At 40.2% G+C, this 20,404-nt stretch overlaps 1 protein-coding gene across 4 annotated transcripts in view; it reads right to left on the bottom strand.

Annotated features, from left to right (window-relative positions):
• Nucleotides 1–20,404, bottom strand: part of ZNF423 (zinc finger protein 423) — a 333,988-nt gene that overhangs the window by 26,219 nt on the left and 287,365 nt on the right. For all 4 annotated transcript variants that reach the window (XM_050922513.1, XM_050922511.1, XM_050922512.1 and 1 more), the window contains one exon: nucleotides 1,794–1,925. In XM_050922513.1, the coding sequence (XP_050778470.1) occupies nucleotides 1,794–1,925 (132 nt within the window). The remainder of the gene's footprint in view (nucleotides 1–1,793; nucleotides 1,926–20,404) is intronic.

Below are 20,404 nucleotides of genomic sequence, written 5' to 3' on the forward strand. Positions count from 1 at the left end.
CGTTGATTATGGTTGTAATCCTAAAAGGTCCAATGATATTTATCAATAAATCATCAATATTTGTGTTTCAGTACAATTATCCTGCAAAAGTGGACAATATTAATAATTTAAGTTTTAAAGAATAATGTTTAGCTTAGTTAATATCATATCGATTTTTGAAATTCCACCATAAAGTCACAGCTATCCGTTCATAATTGGATGAACCCAATTGTATAATCGAAAAAAAGCGTCACCTCTTTTGCAGGGAGCTGTGAGCCAATCATAAGTGCATGAGATTTATTTATAATGCAGGAGAATTGGACCAGAAGAGACCTGTGGGGTTAATCTAGAAGATGTGTGACCAATGCAACATTTCTGGCAGACTACAAAGGAAGTGTGAACCTGCAGATGTAGTCTGTTGCAAAGACAACCTGTATAACTATTCTGTCCATACAGAATAGAAGAGATAAGATTCAATACCATAAATACTGTTACACTTAAGCACTTTTATAATTCTGAACTGAAAGTAATTCTGATTTTATCAAGTAGAGTTTGGAAATTAAGCATGCTGAGTTTATGATTTATTTGGTTAAGATAATTTCTCAGCCTACTTCACATCTCATTTTAGATCAATGTTTATGAGTTCTAGACCTATGCAATATGCAAAAGTAGCTTCTTATTAACTGAATTTAAAGAAATACTATTAAGGATTTACTTTATAGCATGTCTCAGAGGCTAGATCTACACTACTAAGTAGTGGTGTGACTGCCCTGCTCATGTATACGTACTCACATGAACCTCATTGAGCTAGCACAGGTATGAACAGCTGCGGTAGCACAGGCAGCGGAGACATGGCTTAGCCATGCAGAGCAAAAGACCTGCCTGAAACTAGTGAGTATACTCAGCATGGATTAGCTCCCGTGGCTACAGAGAGTATGTGTACACAAGCTGAGCTTGCAGTGTAAACATGGTCAGAAAAGGACAAATTAAGTCCAAAACTACAAACTCCAGTCTCAAACTGCAGATCAAAACCTGAGACGTCATGAGCGTCTTCCACTGCATGAGCGTCTTCCTGCGACTTCCACTGAAGTTAAGGGGTACTGCCAGTGCTGAGCGCCCCTCACGATTCAACCCTTTATTTTTTTCTGAGCTCATAGTCACATATGTAGGAAATGAAAGACAGAAGTCATGTACACATCCAGCATTACTTTCATATTTCACAAATACAAGATGTTAATTGCAATTTTAAAAAGCATATAGAGCAGGTGACAACAGATCCTACAGACAGTCACTTTAACCAAGATCATCCAAATTTGCTTTGCGGAGACAGCTTAAGGTTAACTACAAAAGATGGATAAACAGCAAGATGTTAGATATGTGCTCTACACAGAAAAAACAAGACCTCAGCATATGTATCTGAGGGCAGATTCTGGTCATACAGTGAAAAAAATGAATACAGCAGTTGTCAAAACTATACAGTTTTAGGGTTTGATCTTACCAAGCCTTTACTCACATGAGTGCTTCCACTGAGAACTGACTACAGGCTACTAAATGTATCACATTTTCTACCCAACAAATATCACTTTAAAAAGGCTGTAATTAGCTTCTTGCGCTTGAGAACTGATGCCTGGTGTCAAAAAATCACAGTGCTGTTCTTCATTCCTAGCTCCAGTTTTAGACTGGTGATATTTTAAACATTTCCAAGCAGAGCACTTTTTCCCAAGGAATGGAATACTGTATTTTAAAAATCCCCTGTGTGTCATTTCTGGATCAAGCCATGCACACTGAGGCTTGTCTAGGTCTTACTGTCTTACCTGTGAAACAAACAGGGCATTTGAATGTGCCTCCCATCCCCTCAAAGCTGTGTTCAATCAGGTGACACAGAAGCTTTGCTGGAGAGTCAAACATCTGGTTACACAGCTTGCACTCATGATTGATGCCTTCCTCTGCAAGGTTCAAATGATACAACTTGTTAGTGACACAGCAGATTAGTGTCTGAAATGCAGCAGTCTGCTAGAAATGGTAGTGCTGGATTGCACAGCTTCAAGGACCCAAAGACATTACAATTTCTGTGTCCCTATTACAAAAGCACACACAGTCACTTGTACAATGTATTCAGGTGTACAGCCGCAAGTCAAATTTAGGGGCATTTATTTTCAGCTGTGATGAAAGTGATGCTGTGATCAAACCACCAGTAACATATATGCCTGTTTACAGGCTGTGACAATACTGTACCTTTGCACCTTGCATCTTACCATAAAGGCAGAACATTGTTGCTCTGGATATCTATTATTAAACACTCAAACAGCATTTAAAACAAATTGAACAGTGTGAATTCAACCACCACCACCAGAAACAGAGTGAAATCCCATCTTCACCTCAGATTACATTGCAAGTATATAGGAGGAAGAGAGGAGGAAACTAACAGAGAATAGCAGGAATGCAGGGCTAACTCAGTTTTCATTTTACATGTAATGCCTTTTTTAGGTTGAAGTGAGACCACTGATGGTATTTAAATGGCATTTTTAAATTGAATTTCCCTTTCATATATATTGGTTTTGAAAAGACCTTTCATAGAGATGTTCTGAATACAAAGAACCTATTTAAAAATCCCCTTAAATTCTGTTTTATTAATAAATAAACATTTACTATTATTAATATTATTATTTTTACCAGCATATTAACCTAATGCATTAATTTGCCACTTTTGGTGTTTTGTGCAGTTAGGACATATTGTGAGATATTGGAACAACATTTCAAGACTCCCAGAAATACAAATTAAATAATCTGTAAGGAGGAGGGCAGGAAGAACAGGGGAGATACCTCTTTTGTGCATGCCAATAAATATGCCCACAGTTTTTACGAGTGTTTTTTTGTGAATACCAGCTGAAAATTTTCTTCCCCGTTAGGACATTATATGTGAAATTCTCATGAAAATATATTTTAAAAAAATCAAGTTCTGGCCTATGAGATATGCACTACTTTATGTCTTCATCTCAAAATCTCATCTAATTTACATTTTTAGTTCCAGAATAGCAATAAGTGATTATAGTGTACAATGAAATAACCTCCTGCTAAATGTATTTGCATCCTTCAAATAATGTGAGAAAGAGCATAGAAAATCTCTGTTTATAATTGCTTTTATATTACCTTTTTATAACCTTAAAATGGCTGAACAGAGGAAAATTATTGTTTTCCATAAGGCCTCTGAAACGTATGGAATCTCAAAGCCCTTACAAAGTAACAAGTTAAATAACAGTAGTATGGTAACAGTGAAGGCAAATGGAGCAGCCATTATGCACTTGTAATAGCTCACACACACACACAGCCTGCATATTAGAACCTGGCTTTTCGTTGAAAACAGGACCAGCAGGGGAGGGTTGGTGGCATGCAGCTGGAGAGAATTCCCAGAGTACATGTATCTTAAAGGGCCCTAGCCTCACCAGGAGGATATTAAAAAAAATCTGTAAGTGGTACCCTGTGCAGTAGTGAGCTACTGCCTGTATTAGGAGCTGTCTATGCTGCTCCAAAAACAGGTAAGCTCCTGACACACTTATAATTGGTGCTCTGTTCCCCATACTGCCTGTAACACATACAGAGCAGAGAGCAGAATGCTGATGACAAGAAATGCTTGAGGAGAAGAGGCAGCATCAGTGAAGCATGAATGGATAGCTCCTCCCACTGAGGGGATGCCAGGCACCTCTAACATGTAGGGCACGTTTCTCTACCCTGATCTGCACTGTGATCCTCTATTCATAAAATGACTGCAGAATATGCAATAAAGGCCCCCACAGTGTGCATAGACAGTTTAGACTGGAGGGGGAAATTCTATCCTTTTTCTTTGTAATGTTTCATGGAGAAAGAAGAGGGAGATTGAGGGCAGTGGGGAAAAGACAGACAGATGGGATGGGAAGGAAGTAAAAATAGAAAAGGGAGACAGAAAGGAGAAGAGAGAAAACACTGGTGAGAGTACAGAGGCCCAGGACTTCAACTCTCCATTCTGACTACTCCAGAAATTCTCTAGACAGCCAAAACCAAGAGGCGGAATATTTGTCAGAACACAAGGATTTTAAATTCGAATTTTTTAAAATTTCTGATCTGCACAGTCACCGAAGCTGGGCAGATATTTAGCATTTAAGTATGAATATGTTTTTAAAACTTCCCTTCCCCCAATCTCCTGTATTATCTTGACTTCCTAGAAGAGACTCTTGTGTGCTCAGTTTCAGTCCTGTGCAAATCTGCATAGTTTAGTAATAAACCTCATGGGGGAAAAAAGGCAGGGAGATGGCTTTGTGATGGAGATGCTGTAGAACCCTTAACCAAATAGCAGTATAATAAACATGTAAAGTACAAAGCTGATACTATGGTAATAGAAAGAATTCCTTCAAATAGTAAATCAGAGAAATCATGTTTGACATTCACTTTCTAACTTCCATATACTGTATTATTCAGAAACCCATTAACCTGTGATTCATATATAACATATGGTCCTGAGTGAGCACTCATTAGGAAAAATGTTTCCTTTGTGGCTAAATACCTATAATTTCAGCAAAATTAAAAATGTGAAATATATGTAATATTCAATATGAGACTGAAATTATATTCTCTGGATCTTCAGATATTTAATTAGGTAACACTGATTGAATATTTTCTTGGCTGATCCCTGCAGTATTTTACATAGTTAAACCCATAACAAACTAAACCTGGAATGAAAAATAATAAAATATAATAGGTTCCTGCAGATCTGAAAATTTATCCCACTTGAGGCAAGATCTTTTGATTTGCAAATCCACTTCTAAATTGTAAGGCCTTCTCCTCACCAGTGAGGTTTTGATTCCACTCCCACAGGAGTCCATCATGTATTCCTTGTGTCTATAAAACCATCCAGGAAGAAAAAAAGAGTATTGGGGGAGGGAAAGTACCCTGGTTAGCACGACAAGCATTTTTCTATTCATGCATGTGTATCCAAACTATGAAAATGCCCAAAGATACAGAGAGAACTGCTGCTACAATCACTCTCTTCTCTATGGCATTTAATAGAATTTTACATAGAAACACGGAGTATGCATAGAGATCCAGGTGTATCTTTGGAGAATAACTTTCTTGAATTATATAAGATCACATAGGTACATGTGAGACAGCTTCATGGTGACAATACAGTGTCTGACAGCCAGCACGCCATTCAAGCATGTGCTGCTAGTGAAAGAAAACATGCCATCATTTCCCTCATTTTTATTCCATTTTTTAACATGACAGGCATCCATAAGAGAGTCCCACATAACTCAAGTGAATTATGCAGCCCTTCTCATTTGTAAAATAAAATGCAGATTTTTGCTGCTTGCTTTGCTAGATCTTCTCCCATTTCTCCTTAAGTGTATCTGTGTGTGGATCTATTGATTTTAACACCAAACAAGCAATACACTCCAAACAAGATTCTAAGGTTTCTTTCCTTCCCCCCCACCCCAGCTCAGAATAATAAGCATTAATTTTACACTTCATTTCTCAAAAAAATAATAGGATGTGCTCTTGTTTAAAACAAGCAGGCCTGCTGGATTCTGTCAGGTTGAAACTATGTCAGGCCAAAAGAGGAACAGAGTGCTTTGTGTAAAAGTATCATGGGGAGATGATAGTATCCTGTAATGTTCTGAGTACCTACTTTTGTCTCCAAAAGCATTTGATCCCTGGCAGACACATACTTATTTCCATACTGGTCTTGAGGGAAGCCAGTAGGAATGAGAGCTGATTATCTGAATCCTGAAGGTGAAACCTGGGTGGTGCCCACTGATGTCAAAGGCAGGCATTTGTATAATTTTTTAGGTACATAATTTACTGTCTGTTAGTGAGGATTAGTGGGTCGCCCCGACCCAGCTGAACTGCAGCGGTGAAGCACACAGTTTATTGTTCTTAAGTTCAAACACATTTACGTGATAGTTCTAAATATGCTGACAGGATGCTTAATAGCATTTACACTGTCATTCTGCTCATTTTATAGTGGGAATATGCTTCTCCATAAAGCTATTTCTGTTGCAGCAATGTGCATCTAATACATATTACAATGAGTCTCTAAGCCACTAAGAGAACTGACAATAGCAGCCTCCTGGCGAGGATGCAGTATAATTAATAATGCTGTATTAAACCCATGTTCTGTATCAGCTTCATTTCTAATTATAACTATATTTATGGCAATATAAAACAGTGCATTGACACTGTCATGCAATGACGTTATCAAACCAATAACAAATGAGAGATTTGAACAATAAAGAGGCACTGTCTTTACTGTTAGTTAAAACTTCTTTCTGCAACTTGATTTAATAAAACAAAATTCTCCCTTACAGAAGAAAATAAAATAGTCCCAGACCATGTTGTGAAGAAATTTAAGACAATCTGACACTCATTCTTGATAGCAGCATGTAAATCCCACACTGCAGCTCTTCCAAAAAGCACTATTATTTCTGCTTCATTGCAGCAAATTAAGGTTAAGGGGAGGCTACAATGAGGCGCGCACATCCTGGAGTTACCTATACTTCTAATGAATCTTGATATAGTGAAATGCAGCGTAACCAAACATTAATGTTCTATGTCATAAATCTGGCAACATTAAATGGGGCCCTGTAAGAGGTGCTTTAGTTATAGTAAAAAATAAATAGATATTAGAATAAACACATGGAAATAAATTGAGAAATGGAATAAACTGTCATTTATGCCATTCATTTCCAAGTAAAGCACTATTTAAAACAAACAATCCAAGCCGTTTACACCATGATGTTATTTAGTAGGTGACTACAAACAGACTAGGAAAACAAATAAATGAAACAAGATCTGACAATAAAGAAAGCCTATTAGCAAACAAAGACTATGGAAGCAGTGTAAGGAAACTAACACTTTCATTCTAGACGGATGGCACTGTTTTACTACTGATTTGTCATTAAATGCCACAAAAAAGAACGTAGAACCAAGCTCTGAGCAAAGAAGCATGTAGACTATAAGCAAAACAGGGTCACAAGCAGGAAACAGTGGACCAACAAATGTTCAAATGAGATTGTTACTATAACGTTTGACATGCGAGATGATGTTACTTCACCAATATTTGTTATTTAAGAAAGCGTCTTACTGTACAGAATATCTGAGCTATAGTTCTCATTTATATTTTCTTAATTAATCCAGGAGGATATAGTTGCACCCTTCTTTAAACCCCCTGAGAATGCTTCCCAATATCCGTCTGGAGGGATGGGACTCATGTCTTTTCTCCCAAGTGTCTTCAGGAGACACAAATGAGCTCTGCTAGCCTTACCTTGGCATCACTGGGACAAAGCACTCTTCAAAACAGTACCCTGACAATTAAATAGTCTGGTTTTGAAAGGCTTGGGATTGATGGCATGGACAGCGAAATATCACCTGGGGAACTGGGTGTAGTCCTCTGTGGGTTGCTTGAGGTCAGTTACTATAGCAACATAGAATGAGCTCAACCTTGTAACTGACCCTTATCTTTTTTTGATCTGTGGGACACTTGGGGCCATAGCTGGAAATCAACTGGAAAATAATCTGGTCACATATCAGAAAGAAAACTATTTATACCATTTATCCAGGTAAAGCTGATCTCTCCCTTTGACAACTCTGCTACATTATGAGGCCCTTAATGTTTCTACACTATTCAATAAACTTATGTGGACAGTCTATACTTATATACTGTAACAAAATCCAACTACAGGTATCTTTATTGTTGGTTATACTGATATAGTGCCAAATTCTTCCATTGCTCCCAGATCATGCAATTCCACAGACTTGACTATGTAGATATATATACACCTGAACACCTCTTACAGAGTTTAAAATTTTAGCGTGGCATCTGCAATTCATATTCTTTTGTGCTTTATCTTGCAGATGAAATATGATTCTGCTTTGAAATACATTTTTATGATCTAGAATGGCACAAAAACCGATTTTTTTTATGAGCTGAAGATTGGTTAATAAAGTCTTGTATTTCTGCTTCATTCTTATGACAATTTTACTATTATAAGTTTTTAACGGATATGACAGCTGTCCACAGTGGTTAAAAAAATCACTTTAATGAAAAATGATAACACGAGGCGTTTCATATTTCTAGATAGTGCATAAGAAAACTCAACAAAATGCATTTGCTTTTGAAGCATATATTTGGCTTTGATCCAAGTTTATTGATTAAAATAATTATATCTTCCTTATTTTTCCTGTATATTGAAATACAGCTCTTTATAATGGTTTGACAAAAACAAATTGTGGATATGCCTTCCTCCTGGAGCCCTGCTGATGAAGTTGATTTTGGAAAGCAGTGAAGATATGAAGAGATAAAAGTCTCAGAACCTCTTTTCAAATTTCACTAAGAGGCAGCATTCTACTGATCTCTGGTAATAAACTTTCTAACACTGCCTTTGTTGTATTCATTACATGGCTCTCTACTCCTAAAAAGCTATTCTTTTTCAGAGTAAATTAGCCCAAACATAACACACACTTTAAACTCTTTTCATTATCCCATGAGACTCTTGAGCTCAAAACATGCAGGGGAATTAGATTCCAAATTATTTATTTGGTGCATGGAAGTTCATGGTATACACTATATACAGTACATGTTAGTAGATTGCAAAATTAAAATGGCCATTAAAAGAAGCAGGCTCCCAGGGGGCTGAGAATGATACTGTGTAAATTGCTGTGGGATTTCCTATGGAATGGAATTGCAGACTGACTCCTGAATGTTACTCAAGAATTGATACTTTTCAGTGGCAAGTTTAGTGACAATACTTTACCAAGGAAGAAAAGGTTAAAATCCCATAAGATGTGTCTTACAAGCCTCTCTCTTTACCAACCTACTTTTCATATTACCAGGAAAACTTAATTTGGAAGTTCAAAGTTGTGCACCCCCAATTTACTTGCTATATAACTTTATTTCAGATTTAAATGTTATGCTCACAACTGTATAAAGTTTAGGATAAATTATATTGCTGCACTGCATCACAGTGCATCTAGAGTTAATTCTGTCAGCCTTTCTCTAGAAACTTCTTTTTTCTAGTTTATGTCAAATTTTCCTCTGGGCTGAAGTTATGAGCCTGAGTCTCCTCTGACATCAGTGCAAATCAGGTATAATGAGAGGTAAATGAAGTCCTACACACACACACAAACTTAATTTGTATGAAATTGATAAACCAGTAACATTGGCTAAAGTCAAACACAGTAGACAAGTTTCCTCATACTGCACATCTCTGCCTATGTATTTTAGTCATGGGCCCAATTCACCACGGCATTTTCCCCATTGTAATGGTGTCAGATCACTTTAAAACTGAAGTAATACAGTGGTAAACCATGAGCTGCAGTATCTATACAATTCCTGTATTTGTATCCCCTGAATAATTCTGCCAATTGATACATCTCAATCAATAAATGGTCTACTATCTTTGCATGTCTGTTCTCCATACTATTCTATCACTGGAGCTCATTCCTAATCTGCAACACCCCTGCTACTTCCGCCCTGGTGTTCCACTGAGCCAAGTTGGACAGTATCAAATACAATTGTGTGTTATGGACAAACCATAAAAATCAATTTTATCTAGATGGCATCTACTCACCTTTATGTTATATATGTCCCCAAGGAAATTAAAAATAAAAACAAATTCCTATAAAGTCTTATCAAAACCAAATAGCATTCCATTGTACTATCTCAAATATGGAAGTTTTAAAATCCAATCTAAATGAAGAGAAATCCATGACATCTTTCAGTTTACAGGACCAGTGCATTCCACCACAGATGCAAAGAAACACAATGCCCCCCGTGCTATTTTAGCAAACTCTTAGCTCCATAAACCCAGTGTCCATAAAAATAGTATGATCATGTACAGGGTGCTGGTAGGTCATTGCAGGAATTTGGAGCTACTCAAGGATTATATAAGAGATACTAAAACCAAAACCTTAAACTCTACTTGCACTCAGTTGGAGACCAATGCAAAATATGAAGAAAAAAACAGGTAAAATTCCCTCATTTGCTCCTAACACTGTCACATCTAGTGAGGATCAGGATGAAACCACCAAACTCATCTTTGCTTGTGATCCAATCTAGATATAGAGAGGTGAAAGGCTAAAGTGCTAAGTCACTAGCTCCCAGCCCCTTCTAACAGACTGAATGTCCCAGATGCAGGTTTACAGTGCATACTTGGGATTACACACAAATTATTTTTAAATTTTTTAAACTCCCACTGAAGTGTGTCACTGATCTTCAGAGTAAAGTTCCCAAGAACACTTTGACACAATAGACAATAAATCTATAAATCTATTTATATAAATTTATAAATCTATAAATCTATCATGTAAATAATCATCAGATTAATGGTCTATAATATTATATAATTCACATGACAGACAGGCTCCAAGCTAGTTGTTGTCATCTACACAGTTTACAAAACTGTATCATACCACTTCCATCAATATGTGTTGGGGGAAAACAAGAACCATTATAATGTGTGTGTGTGTGTGTGTGTGTGTGTGTGTGGAAAGGGACACACACACATGTAGAAACAAAGGCAATGTGACACAAACTACTTCACTGGATGGACAGAGGGATCTCCCAGCCATTGAATTAATTTAACCTTTAAACACCAATATTTTGCCTGTATACTGTAGCACATACGTTAAGGGCTTGTTAGCACTAGAAATTTGTACTGCTTTAATTATATGTAGTTAAAGTGTGGGCACAGTTAGATCAGTATAAAAGTGCTTCATGGTATAGCTATTCCCATACAGGAAGGGACCAGGCACCTTTACACCAGTATAACTGACTCTACACTATGGCTTTAAGCTGTATAGCAATTTTGGTAAAAAAACAAACCAAACCAAACCAAAATCATTGTCATATTCTTCACTGAAAAATATTATGAAAATTATCTAATCACCTCTACATGACAGATAACAATGACTATATGGGACCTTAAACGATCACTTAGCTGCCATGTGCATATATATATCTGGGTAGATGGAAAAACAGATGTTCACAAGTGAAGATTTCTAAAGAGCAAATAACATATTCTATTCTTCAAGACAATCAGAAAGAAGATTTTGTCTGAGGACAGAAAGTATCTTAAGCATCTCTGCATTATACAAATTTCTATATTTCCATACTAGAGGCATGTTCTCAAGTCAATGTGCAGAGCATCTCCCACCAATGCTGATGGGATTTGCTTGACTGAAGCATCACACATCAGGTGGAGAATGTATCTTTTATTAACCTGGCCTTAAAAAAATCCCCCACAAAAAGGTTTCTTAAAAGAGATCTCAACATCATACAACCATTATGCATAGTATGAAATGTGAAATTTACTCTCAGTAACACATGGCCAGTTGCTCCACATAAAAAACCCCCACCTTTAGATTTGTTCTTCATTCTGCATGAGTTGGCCCACTTATGATCTGACACAGATTTTGTCCAGCACAAGGACCTAGAAGTACCTGTGATGAAACACTTGTTCTGTAAACCCTCCAGATGCAGCTGTGTGTGTGTATTTTGCACAGCAGCTCTGAACTTAAACAGGCTGGCAACATAGCGAAACCTGCCCCCAGGATCCTCTTTTCAACCAAGTTTTTGCTTTGGTTTTGTTGCCTTTTTCAAGTATTTATTTTGCTGTGTGGTAGTCCAGTCAGACACAGTGCTGATAGTGGTACATTCTCACTGAATAAGATAAACAGTTTGGTTTTATTTCTTTAATTTTTTAAGCAAAAGAGCCATCATCTTTTCATTTTAAGTGTCTGGACAAGCTTTCCAATCCCCAAAGGAAGACCTACGCAAACTGATTTATTGAAGAGTAAGAAGTTCTAGAGGATATAGATGGGCTCCAGCAGAAAGTATTCTAGAGTATTGAGGACAGCCTTCCTTTTTGTTCAATTAAAGGAGGATGAAATGCTGATCGCAGGAGATTTTGACCCTCTTCTAGTCTTGCAAAAAAGAGTTAACGTATAACCAAGTTAAAAGAAAATGACTAGGGGAATACAATCCTGCAAGGTAGTCCTCGACTACTACTACTCTAGTATCTGCCATTTAAAATGTTAACTTTTGCCTACAGTTACCAGAGCCGTTTCCTTTTCAGCGGATAGATGTATCTCTGGTCTACTGTGTGGTGACTATTGGCAAATGCTGACTTCTTATTGATGATCATTGTATTTTAAACTTAATGTTTCTTCTGGGTTCCTGGTTTGCTAATGCATAATGTGGTGCACAGCAGGTCCCTAGTAAAAACAAAAGAACCATGAGAGGAGAAATATGTGACGATGTATCAATCAGTACATTCACTGGCCCTAGCATGGCTATCTTCTTCTTAGGGTGGGGCCTAAAATAAAAGAACAGTCAGATAAAATTATACTGAGGTACAGGGAAGTTAAATGACTTTCCCAAGGTCATACGTCAAGTCAGTAGCAGAACCAAGAACAATACCCAGAAGCTCCATGAAGTGGGGTGGCTGCCCCACTCCTGGAGAAAAGGGATTAAAACAACCAAGCTGGGCTGATTGGAGTAGCAGCCACAGCTGTGGTTAGCTCAATAAGGGCCCAGCTGGCCCTGATAAGAGGGCTGTGGGCCAGAAGCTGGAGGAATCTCTCTCCAGCCTTGGAGGGAGAGGGACCTGGCTGCCTGGGCGCTCAGGATACATGGAACAGAGCAGAGCTGGGGAAAGGCAAGAGGAGCTGGGGAGTTCCAGCCTAGTAAACCCCCAGGCTGTGGGTCTTGCAAAAAAGCAAAGATAGGTACTGGGGTTCTAGAGGCTGCACCTGGGCTTAGGCAGAGGCAGCTGGTCCTAACCCCTTGCTAATGATGAGTGGCCATTACAGATGCAGTCTGCCCCAGTGAGCAGGGGCTAGATGATGACTGGCAGTAGCCACTGAGACCAGGTGGGTTTAGAGAGTTGCGGGTTTCCCTGGGAGGGGAGACACAGAGAGTGGGGGTACTGCTGGGGCAGAACCCTGAAGTAAAGGGCATTGGGGTCTGGGAGGGACATGGGGCCAGCGGCAGGCGAGACACCAGCCTGCAGAGGGTACTCCACACTCTGGAGAGCTAATTCCCAAGACGACCAGCAGGAGGTGCCGCGCTGATGAGTCTTCTCTCATTACACCCTGTTTTCCAATTCCCTAGTTCTAACTACAAGACAACACTCCATCCCATAGTGTACAGTATATTTAATTTTTAAATTTATTGTACAGAGAATCTTAACTACTCAGCTAGTTAGGAGTTCTTATGAATAAGCTAAATCATTGCTTGCTCAAATGGTATTGGGCATGAGGATCGAGACCTAAGGAGACTAACTGCGGACGATGCCAATTTTTAAGAGTTTCTTTCTTTTCCCCCCTGTTTAATAGCAGTAAGTGTGTTACAGATTGGCCGGTAGCGATCGATCTATTGGGGATCAATTTATCGCGTCTTGTCTAGATGTGATAAATCGATCCCCAAATGCTCTGCTGTCGACTCTGGAACTCCACTAGGGCGAGAGGCAGAAGCGGAGTCGACGATGGAGCCGCAGCCGTTTATCCCGCGCCGTGAGGACGGGAGGTAAACTGATCTAAGATACGTCGACTTCAGCTACGCTATTCTCAGAGCTGAAGTTGCGTACCTTAGATCAATCCCCCGCCAGTGTAGACCAGGCCTTAGACCACAAAGAGAAAGAGAGAGACCTGGACTACATTTCTAGCTAGGCTAGAGGCCCATGATTCCACTTCTCCAGAATTCCACTTCTCTCTAGAGTGCTTTACGAGACCCATCATGCCTCAGGTGCAGCCTTTACACACAAATCCCACTGAGAAGATCAGGCCAAAGGCTCTCTGAAGCAAGACAGGACTGCCCCAGGATACCTATTCCATTCACAAGGTTAGCTGTTCCCAATAGTCCTAATGTACAACCTAAGAAGCCATATGCAGGCAGTGTGGCACAGGGAACAGTTGAATCTTTGCAGTCAGATGAGCACCAATTATATGTTGTATCAATAAATGAAAAGCTAGTGTGTGGAACAGTTCACACACGCAGCATGTGCAAAATAAATGCACCACAAATGAATAATGGGTATAAAATAGTTGCAGGGCAATCAACCGTTCTTCATGACATACCGTAGATAGTTTCTCATTGTGCAGAATTCAAACACTCGGGAAGAGATTACAGAAATATTCAAAGATATAATATTTGTATTTTGAATGTTAATTTGATATAAAGGAGTGTGCATGAGGGAATGTTTATAATCAGCACTCCAATAAACTCACAAATGACTCTAGTATTTTATAAGCTTGTTAGAAACAAATCACTCCCTTAGCTTATATTTACTTACTGATGAATCATAAAAGGCCCCAATACACAAAGAGTAAATTCAAAAATGGTTTTCCTCGTGTTTTATCTTCAATGATACTGCAACCCTCTCAATCCTGCCATGCATCCTGGCCATACACCCATGGTTGTAGGGTTAAACGTCAATTCCCCTGGAAGAATACATGTAATTGTGAAGCACATTTCCTCCTCCTCCCTATCCCCTACCAAAGTAGAATGGCTTCCCTGATCTGGAGCTGAATCCAACTAGCTCAAGCTGCCTCCTGTCTTTATGTTGGCTGGAGAGGTGTCTATAGGAGCAAATACTATTGTGCCAGTTTACATAATGATGAAGCTCTAGTATGAGTGCTCAGCCTTAAGAGGGATTGGGGAAAATATGCACTAGCTTCCAAATCAATGTAACTGAAGACACCATACAAAATGCACAAAAATTGACTCTGCAATATATTTATAAGTATTCACAGGTACTGAGGCTTACTTCAGTTCAACTGTAGGCACTGCAAAATGTATCTTTGAAAATCAGCTGAAGCAGTGTTATAAATGAGGTGTCAACACTCTCCCAAACAGGCCCTCATTACCACTGAAATATTCTTCACGTTCTCTCTGTACATCAGACCAATAATCGACCCTGGATGAAAACCTCTTTTATCCAGTTTAAAAAACACTATGATGCTTTAATGCAACAGGAACATGCTTCAGTGGACAATATAACACCTACACCTTCCAAATATGATTAGTTATACACCAGCTCAAAGCAATAACACACTAGGCCACAAGCACTGGAGACCTGAGCTAGACATTTTACTTCTAGCAATAACCATACTAGTGTTACCAAAGTGTGACACAATGGCTGGGTTTTGTAAGTAATTGTTTCGTAAGGTCCACACACTGTGTTCACATCCAGCAAGCAATACAAGCGGAGGAAAAAAAGCTGACAGAACAATATCTCATTTTTCAAATGTAGCTAAGTATTGTACACAGTAATGGGTGTGATGGGGATAGTCAGCTTTTGACCACATAGAAATAATACTGGGCTATTAGAATATACGTTTGTATTTAATGTCCACTTAAAACATTAAGCGGAGCATTACACAAATACTTTATTATGGTCTGTAAAGAGGAACTATTTACAGTAGTTGAAAATCACTTGCCAAATTTAGGCATAAGCGCTTTCAGTACAGACACAATGTACATTAGCTTTGCAAAAGTTAACGTAATGAGGGCCGGTGTTCTAGTTGGCCATAGCCTTACGTTGACCCATGCACAGATTATTTTACAAAACGTAATCTGCATGAGATGTGGAATGTCTGGATTATGGGTTTATTCATTACAATACACCCAAATCCCCTCCCCTCATCCAGGTCCCAGTTTCAGAGGATGTACAGTGAGAACTTTGTAGGTTTGGGGGAAAGTAGAGGAGTAGAGTGCAAAAATTATATCCAGATCAGAAATCTAATCCACCTAAGTAGACAATTTTGCAAAATCTTCAATACTTTTCTTTAATCCCTTGAGGTATAAATTAGTCTGGTGGTACCCATGAGTTACTCTGCATGATTTAAAAATATACCAGTGTCAACAGAGGCTGCCTGAATTCACTACACTGCAAGGTAAATGAACCATTACAATAATTCAGACACAAACTAAGATGACTTTCTTCAATGTATCAGAAATAAACAATCCTTTTTGCTGAGTCAATATTTCCTGAGGTGCATTATAAGAAACGCTGGTTCTTAAGAGCTATAACAGCAGCCAAAAGATTAATTCTTTTTTAACCCATGCACAAGCCATAATGCATTGGTACAAACGTTTACTGGAAGGTGCCAATTTTGAGAAGGGGGCACATTCAAAACTTGCTAGCCCTTATCAATATGACCAGGGTCGGTTCCAGGCACCAGCGAAGGAAGCAGGTGCTTGGGGTGGCCAATACAAAGAGGCAGCACTCCGTCCGTTAGTGGGGCGGCACATCCGGGTCTTCGGCGGGAATTCGGTGACGGGTCTCTCAGTCCCTCTCTTCCCCTTTGACCTGCCGCCGAAGAGGAACAGAGGGAGTGAAGGACCTGCTGCTGAACTGCTGCCAAAGAATGGAGCGGCGCAATTGAGCTGCTGCCGAAGTGCCGCCGATCAGCTTTTCTTTTCCTTTTTTTCTTCCCACTTGGGGCAGCAGAAAACCTGGAGCCGGCCCTGAATATGACAGCTCTTCAAAATGTGTTTAATGACCTGGTCTGCAAGCAGCATTATCTGGTGCCTCTAAAGATAATGGAGAGAAAGACACCAATGTAGGACAATGGAGCAAAATGGAGCATTGGTCAGGAGACCCTCTCAAAGATAAGAAAAGGGTAGGCTATACCATCATCATCAAGCCAGTCTTGCTGACAGGTTTTGAAGAGGGGCTAATGCTAACTGGTGTAATGGAACCCAAATCCTCACAGATGGATTCTGGGTAAAATAGTCTCACAGCCCTAGCATGAAGTGGGAACAGTTTGGGATATGGAGGATTTATATGGCAGACTGCTCTGTCAACTGACATTTTATGCTCTTTCAAATAGCTTGTATGCACAAGTGGTAATATTTTATGTTTTATATTGTAAAAGAACAGTGCAGCAGAACCAACACCAGCATCATGAGCTCTCTCAGGACTAAGGGATTTAAGAAGGCCCCTGTCAACATTTTAAGCAATACTGACTTCAGAAATTTCAAAAAGCATAAAACCTGCAATAGATGATACTGGACTACAATCTGTATCCAGTCAACACACGTGGGCTTTCTTAGTGGCAGGGACCTAAACTGTCATATGGAGACAAGCCTGGATTTCTGATTTCAGCCTCTTGCTCCTCATGCTACATGAGAAACAAAGGACTCACTTCCCAGAGGGGAAGAATTCCTCAAATTGCTCAACTGTTACCAGTCTATTAAAGAGAGAGCTGTGGACTGGCTCTTCAATGAATCCCATCCACTTCTCCTTCCCTAAACGAAGCGTGTTAGGAAAAAATATATGGCTGGTAGAGGGGAGTTAAGGTAGGGGTAAATCTAGGCATTCAGAGATCCACTAGTGACATAGAGGAGGACTGTCTAAAGCAGTGCTTTTCAAACTTTTTTTCTGGAGACCCAGCTGAAGAATATTGTTGATGCCCGCAACCCAACGGAGCTGGGGATGAGGGGACTGGGGTGTGGAAGAGGGCTGCGGGAAGGGGTCAGGGCTCTGGGGTGGGGCTGGGGATGAGGGGTTTTGGGTTAGGAGGGGGCTCAGGGCTGTGGAAGGGGGTTGGGGTGCAGGAGCGCGTCAGGGCTCTGGGTTGGGGGTGCAGGCTCTGGGATGGGGCCGGGGATGAGGGGTTTGGGGTACAGGAAGGGTCTCTGGGTTGGTGGGGCTCAGGACTGGGGCGCAGGTTTACCTCCAGCGGCTCCCAGTCAGCAGCGCAGCCAGGGTGCAGAGGCAGGCTTCCCACCTGTCCTGGTACCGTGGACTGCACTGTGCCCTGGAAGCGGCCAGCAGCAGGTCCAACTCCTAGTAGGAGGCACGCAAGCGGCTCCACGTGGCTCTTGCCTGCAGGCACTGCCCCTCAGCTCCCACTGGCCATTTCCCAGCCAATGAGAGTGCGGAGCCAGTGCTCGGGGTGGGAACAGTGCACAGAGCCCCATGCCCTGCCCCCTGCGAGCCAGACCCGCTGCTGGCCACTTCTGGGGCACAGAGCAGTGTCAGAACAGGTAGGGACTAGCCTGCCTTAGCCAGGCAGTACCATCGACAGGACTTTTAACGTCCCAGTCGGTGGTGCTTACCAGAGCTGCCGAGACCCAGTGCCTTCCATTCCGTGCCCCAGGCTGGGTCGCGACCTATGGTTTGAAAACCACTGCTCTAAAGGGAAATGTATATACATACCTAAAAGTTTTCAAGATTAGAATACCAGGAGTGAAATTCTAGTCCCATGGAAGACAATGGGACAGGATTTCAACTTTATAGCTCCATACACAATGTCTTCACAGCTGTGTCAGGGATTGAAAAACACAACAAAAACAAAAACAAAACACAACCAACCACACCATTAACAGAAAACCACATTTATCCAAAAGAAGCTAAAACATTCAGAGAATTAGATTTAATTTTAAAAGTACATTGTCCTTCATTACCATGGAAACTTTCCTAAAGTGGTGGAATCCCTAGAAAAAACAAATTCAGGACGAGGGGCTGTATCCATGCTCTTGTGAAGAAAACTGAGGCTTTTTAAAAAAAAACAACATTAAGTTCTGTGGTAAAAAAAACAACATTTGTGGCACTGAAATGCATGAAATTATTGCATGCTTGATGAGAAATGTTGATTATTCAATAATAAAGTAGTGAAGTGACTGAGCTAAACGGCGACGCTCACTGTGTTACAAACAATGCTTTTCTTATATCTTAATTTGCTTTATGATCAGTCAAAAGACTGTATCATTCATTGCTATTTCATCTCAAGTTGCAAAAAAGGGGGAAAATTGTTTATTTCATCAAGATTTTACACTAAATATTTCAGTTAAGTTTGCTTGTTACAGAAATTGCTGCCTTAATGGATATTTTACAGTTTCATGCATTAAATTATTTTCTGCACCATGATCAATACAGCGTGGATGGAATAGATTTACCTGCGTTTGACAGCTGTCCTGTTAAAGACTGAGTGACATCTGAAGCATCTTAGCATTTTTATTTAATAGTGGAGTCACGTGAATAATTAATACACAGACAATTGAGCACCAGCAACGTCATTTCTTTGCCAGGAATATAAAATTTTTGCACAGATGCATGCAACACTTTTTTATTTGATCTAAACAATTATATAAGACAAAATCCTGCCAATCTAAATCAGGCCTCATCGCTCCCTGGCACAACCTATACAGGAGACAGGAAGCTTTACAGGGGTTCCCATCACAGACTCTCCACCACATCATTCCCCTTCCCACTGCAGAATGAGCAAAGGGCTCAATAGATCTCAAGGGAACAGCCAGAAGTCAGGGCCAGCCACAGGCTGCCTTCTGGCCCTCTGTAGCTCTTGCATCCTGTCCCCTGAGTCAGCATGAGTTTGCCCCCTGCTAGCATCTCTCTCTCTCTCCAATATCACCTAAAGGAGGGTTCCAGAGCAGTGGATGGCAAAAATACTAGCTACTAGAGCCTGAGTCTGTATTACATTTTCAGCTGTTCTCTACTGGTTTCTGGAAGAGGTGTACGATGCATGTACTGTACCCTTCCTCGTAAACACACTCATAGTCTGCACCCTCCCTACCCCGTTCACGTGGTTGGCTTTCCAGACAGAGGGATATGATGTCAGAGAGATGCCAGACTGACTCTCCCTTCCCTTTACACTCTCCTGACTTTGCATCTGCCAGGTTTTTATTTCCTCCACCCACACCAGTGGACAGAAGGATTCAGCCCCTTGTCGTAACTCAGACAAGACTCCCATTGACAGTGATTTGAGTTTTGCCCCAGTAAGACCTGCAGGATCAGGCCCATTGTTTCTGAACAGGGGTCTTTGAACATTGTGTTTATTTCCACGAATAAAAAGTACGGTCTGTCCTTGTACAGCTGGCAGAATATATACAGCATGTGTTATTGTAATAATCCTTAAGTGCCACTCCTCTCCCTCAAAACAAGGCATACCTCTGTGGGAAGGAAATCAGACTGGCTGACTTCACTATTTACCAATTATGGGCCCAATCCTGCATGCGACTTCAGTGGAAGCAGGAGTGGGCCCAAATGATGAAGGCCCCAACCCTGCAAACAAGCAATTACCCAAAGGCTTAACTTTACTACAGTGCGCCGCATTCACAGTAACAAAATTAAATACGTGATTAAGTGTTTGCAACATCGTGGCTTCAGTCTTTGAAAACATTAGTAAAAACTGTGTTTAAAGTAACTCAAAACACACACCACCACCAGAAGATTCTTTTATAAATGTTAGCAATATTGATCTGTTCTTCCTACACCACGGGCCAAATCAGAGGAAAGGTGCAAATGAAAAAAAAATGGATTCATAACTCTTAGAATTCAAATTTACTTTCTTTCTTTAAGAGACATTGTGTTTCAATTTCATACACACAAGATTGTGGTTGCACACTCACCGATAACACACCAGTGAGGCTGCT

The sequence above is a fragment of the Gopherus flavomarginatus genome, chromosome 14 (genome assembly GCF_025201925.1).
Source record: "Gopherus flavomarginatus isolate rGopFla2 chromosome 14, rGopFla2.mat.asm, whole genome shotgun sequence".
NCBI classification, from domain to species: Eukaryota; Metazoa; Chordata; order Testudines; family Testudinidae; genus Gopherus; species Gopherus flavomarginatus.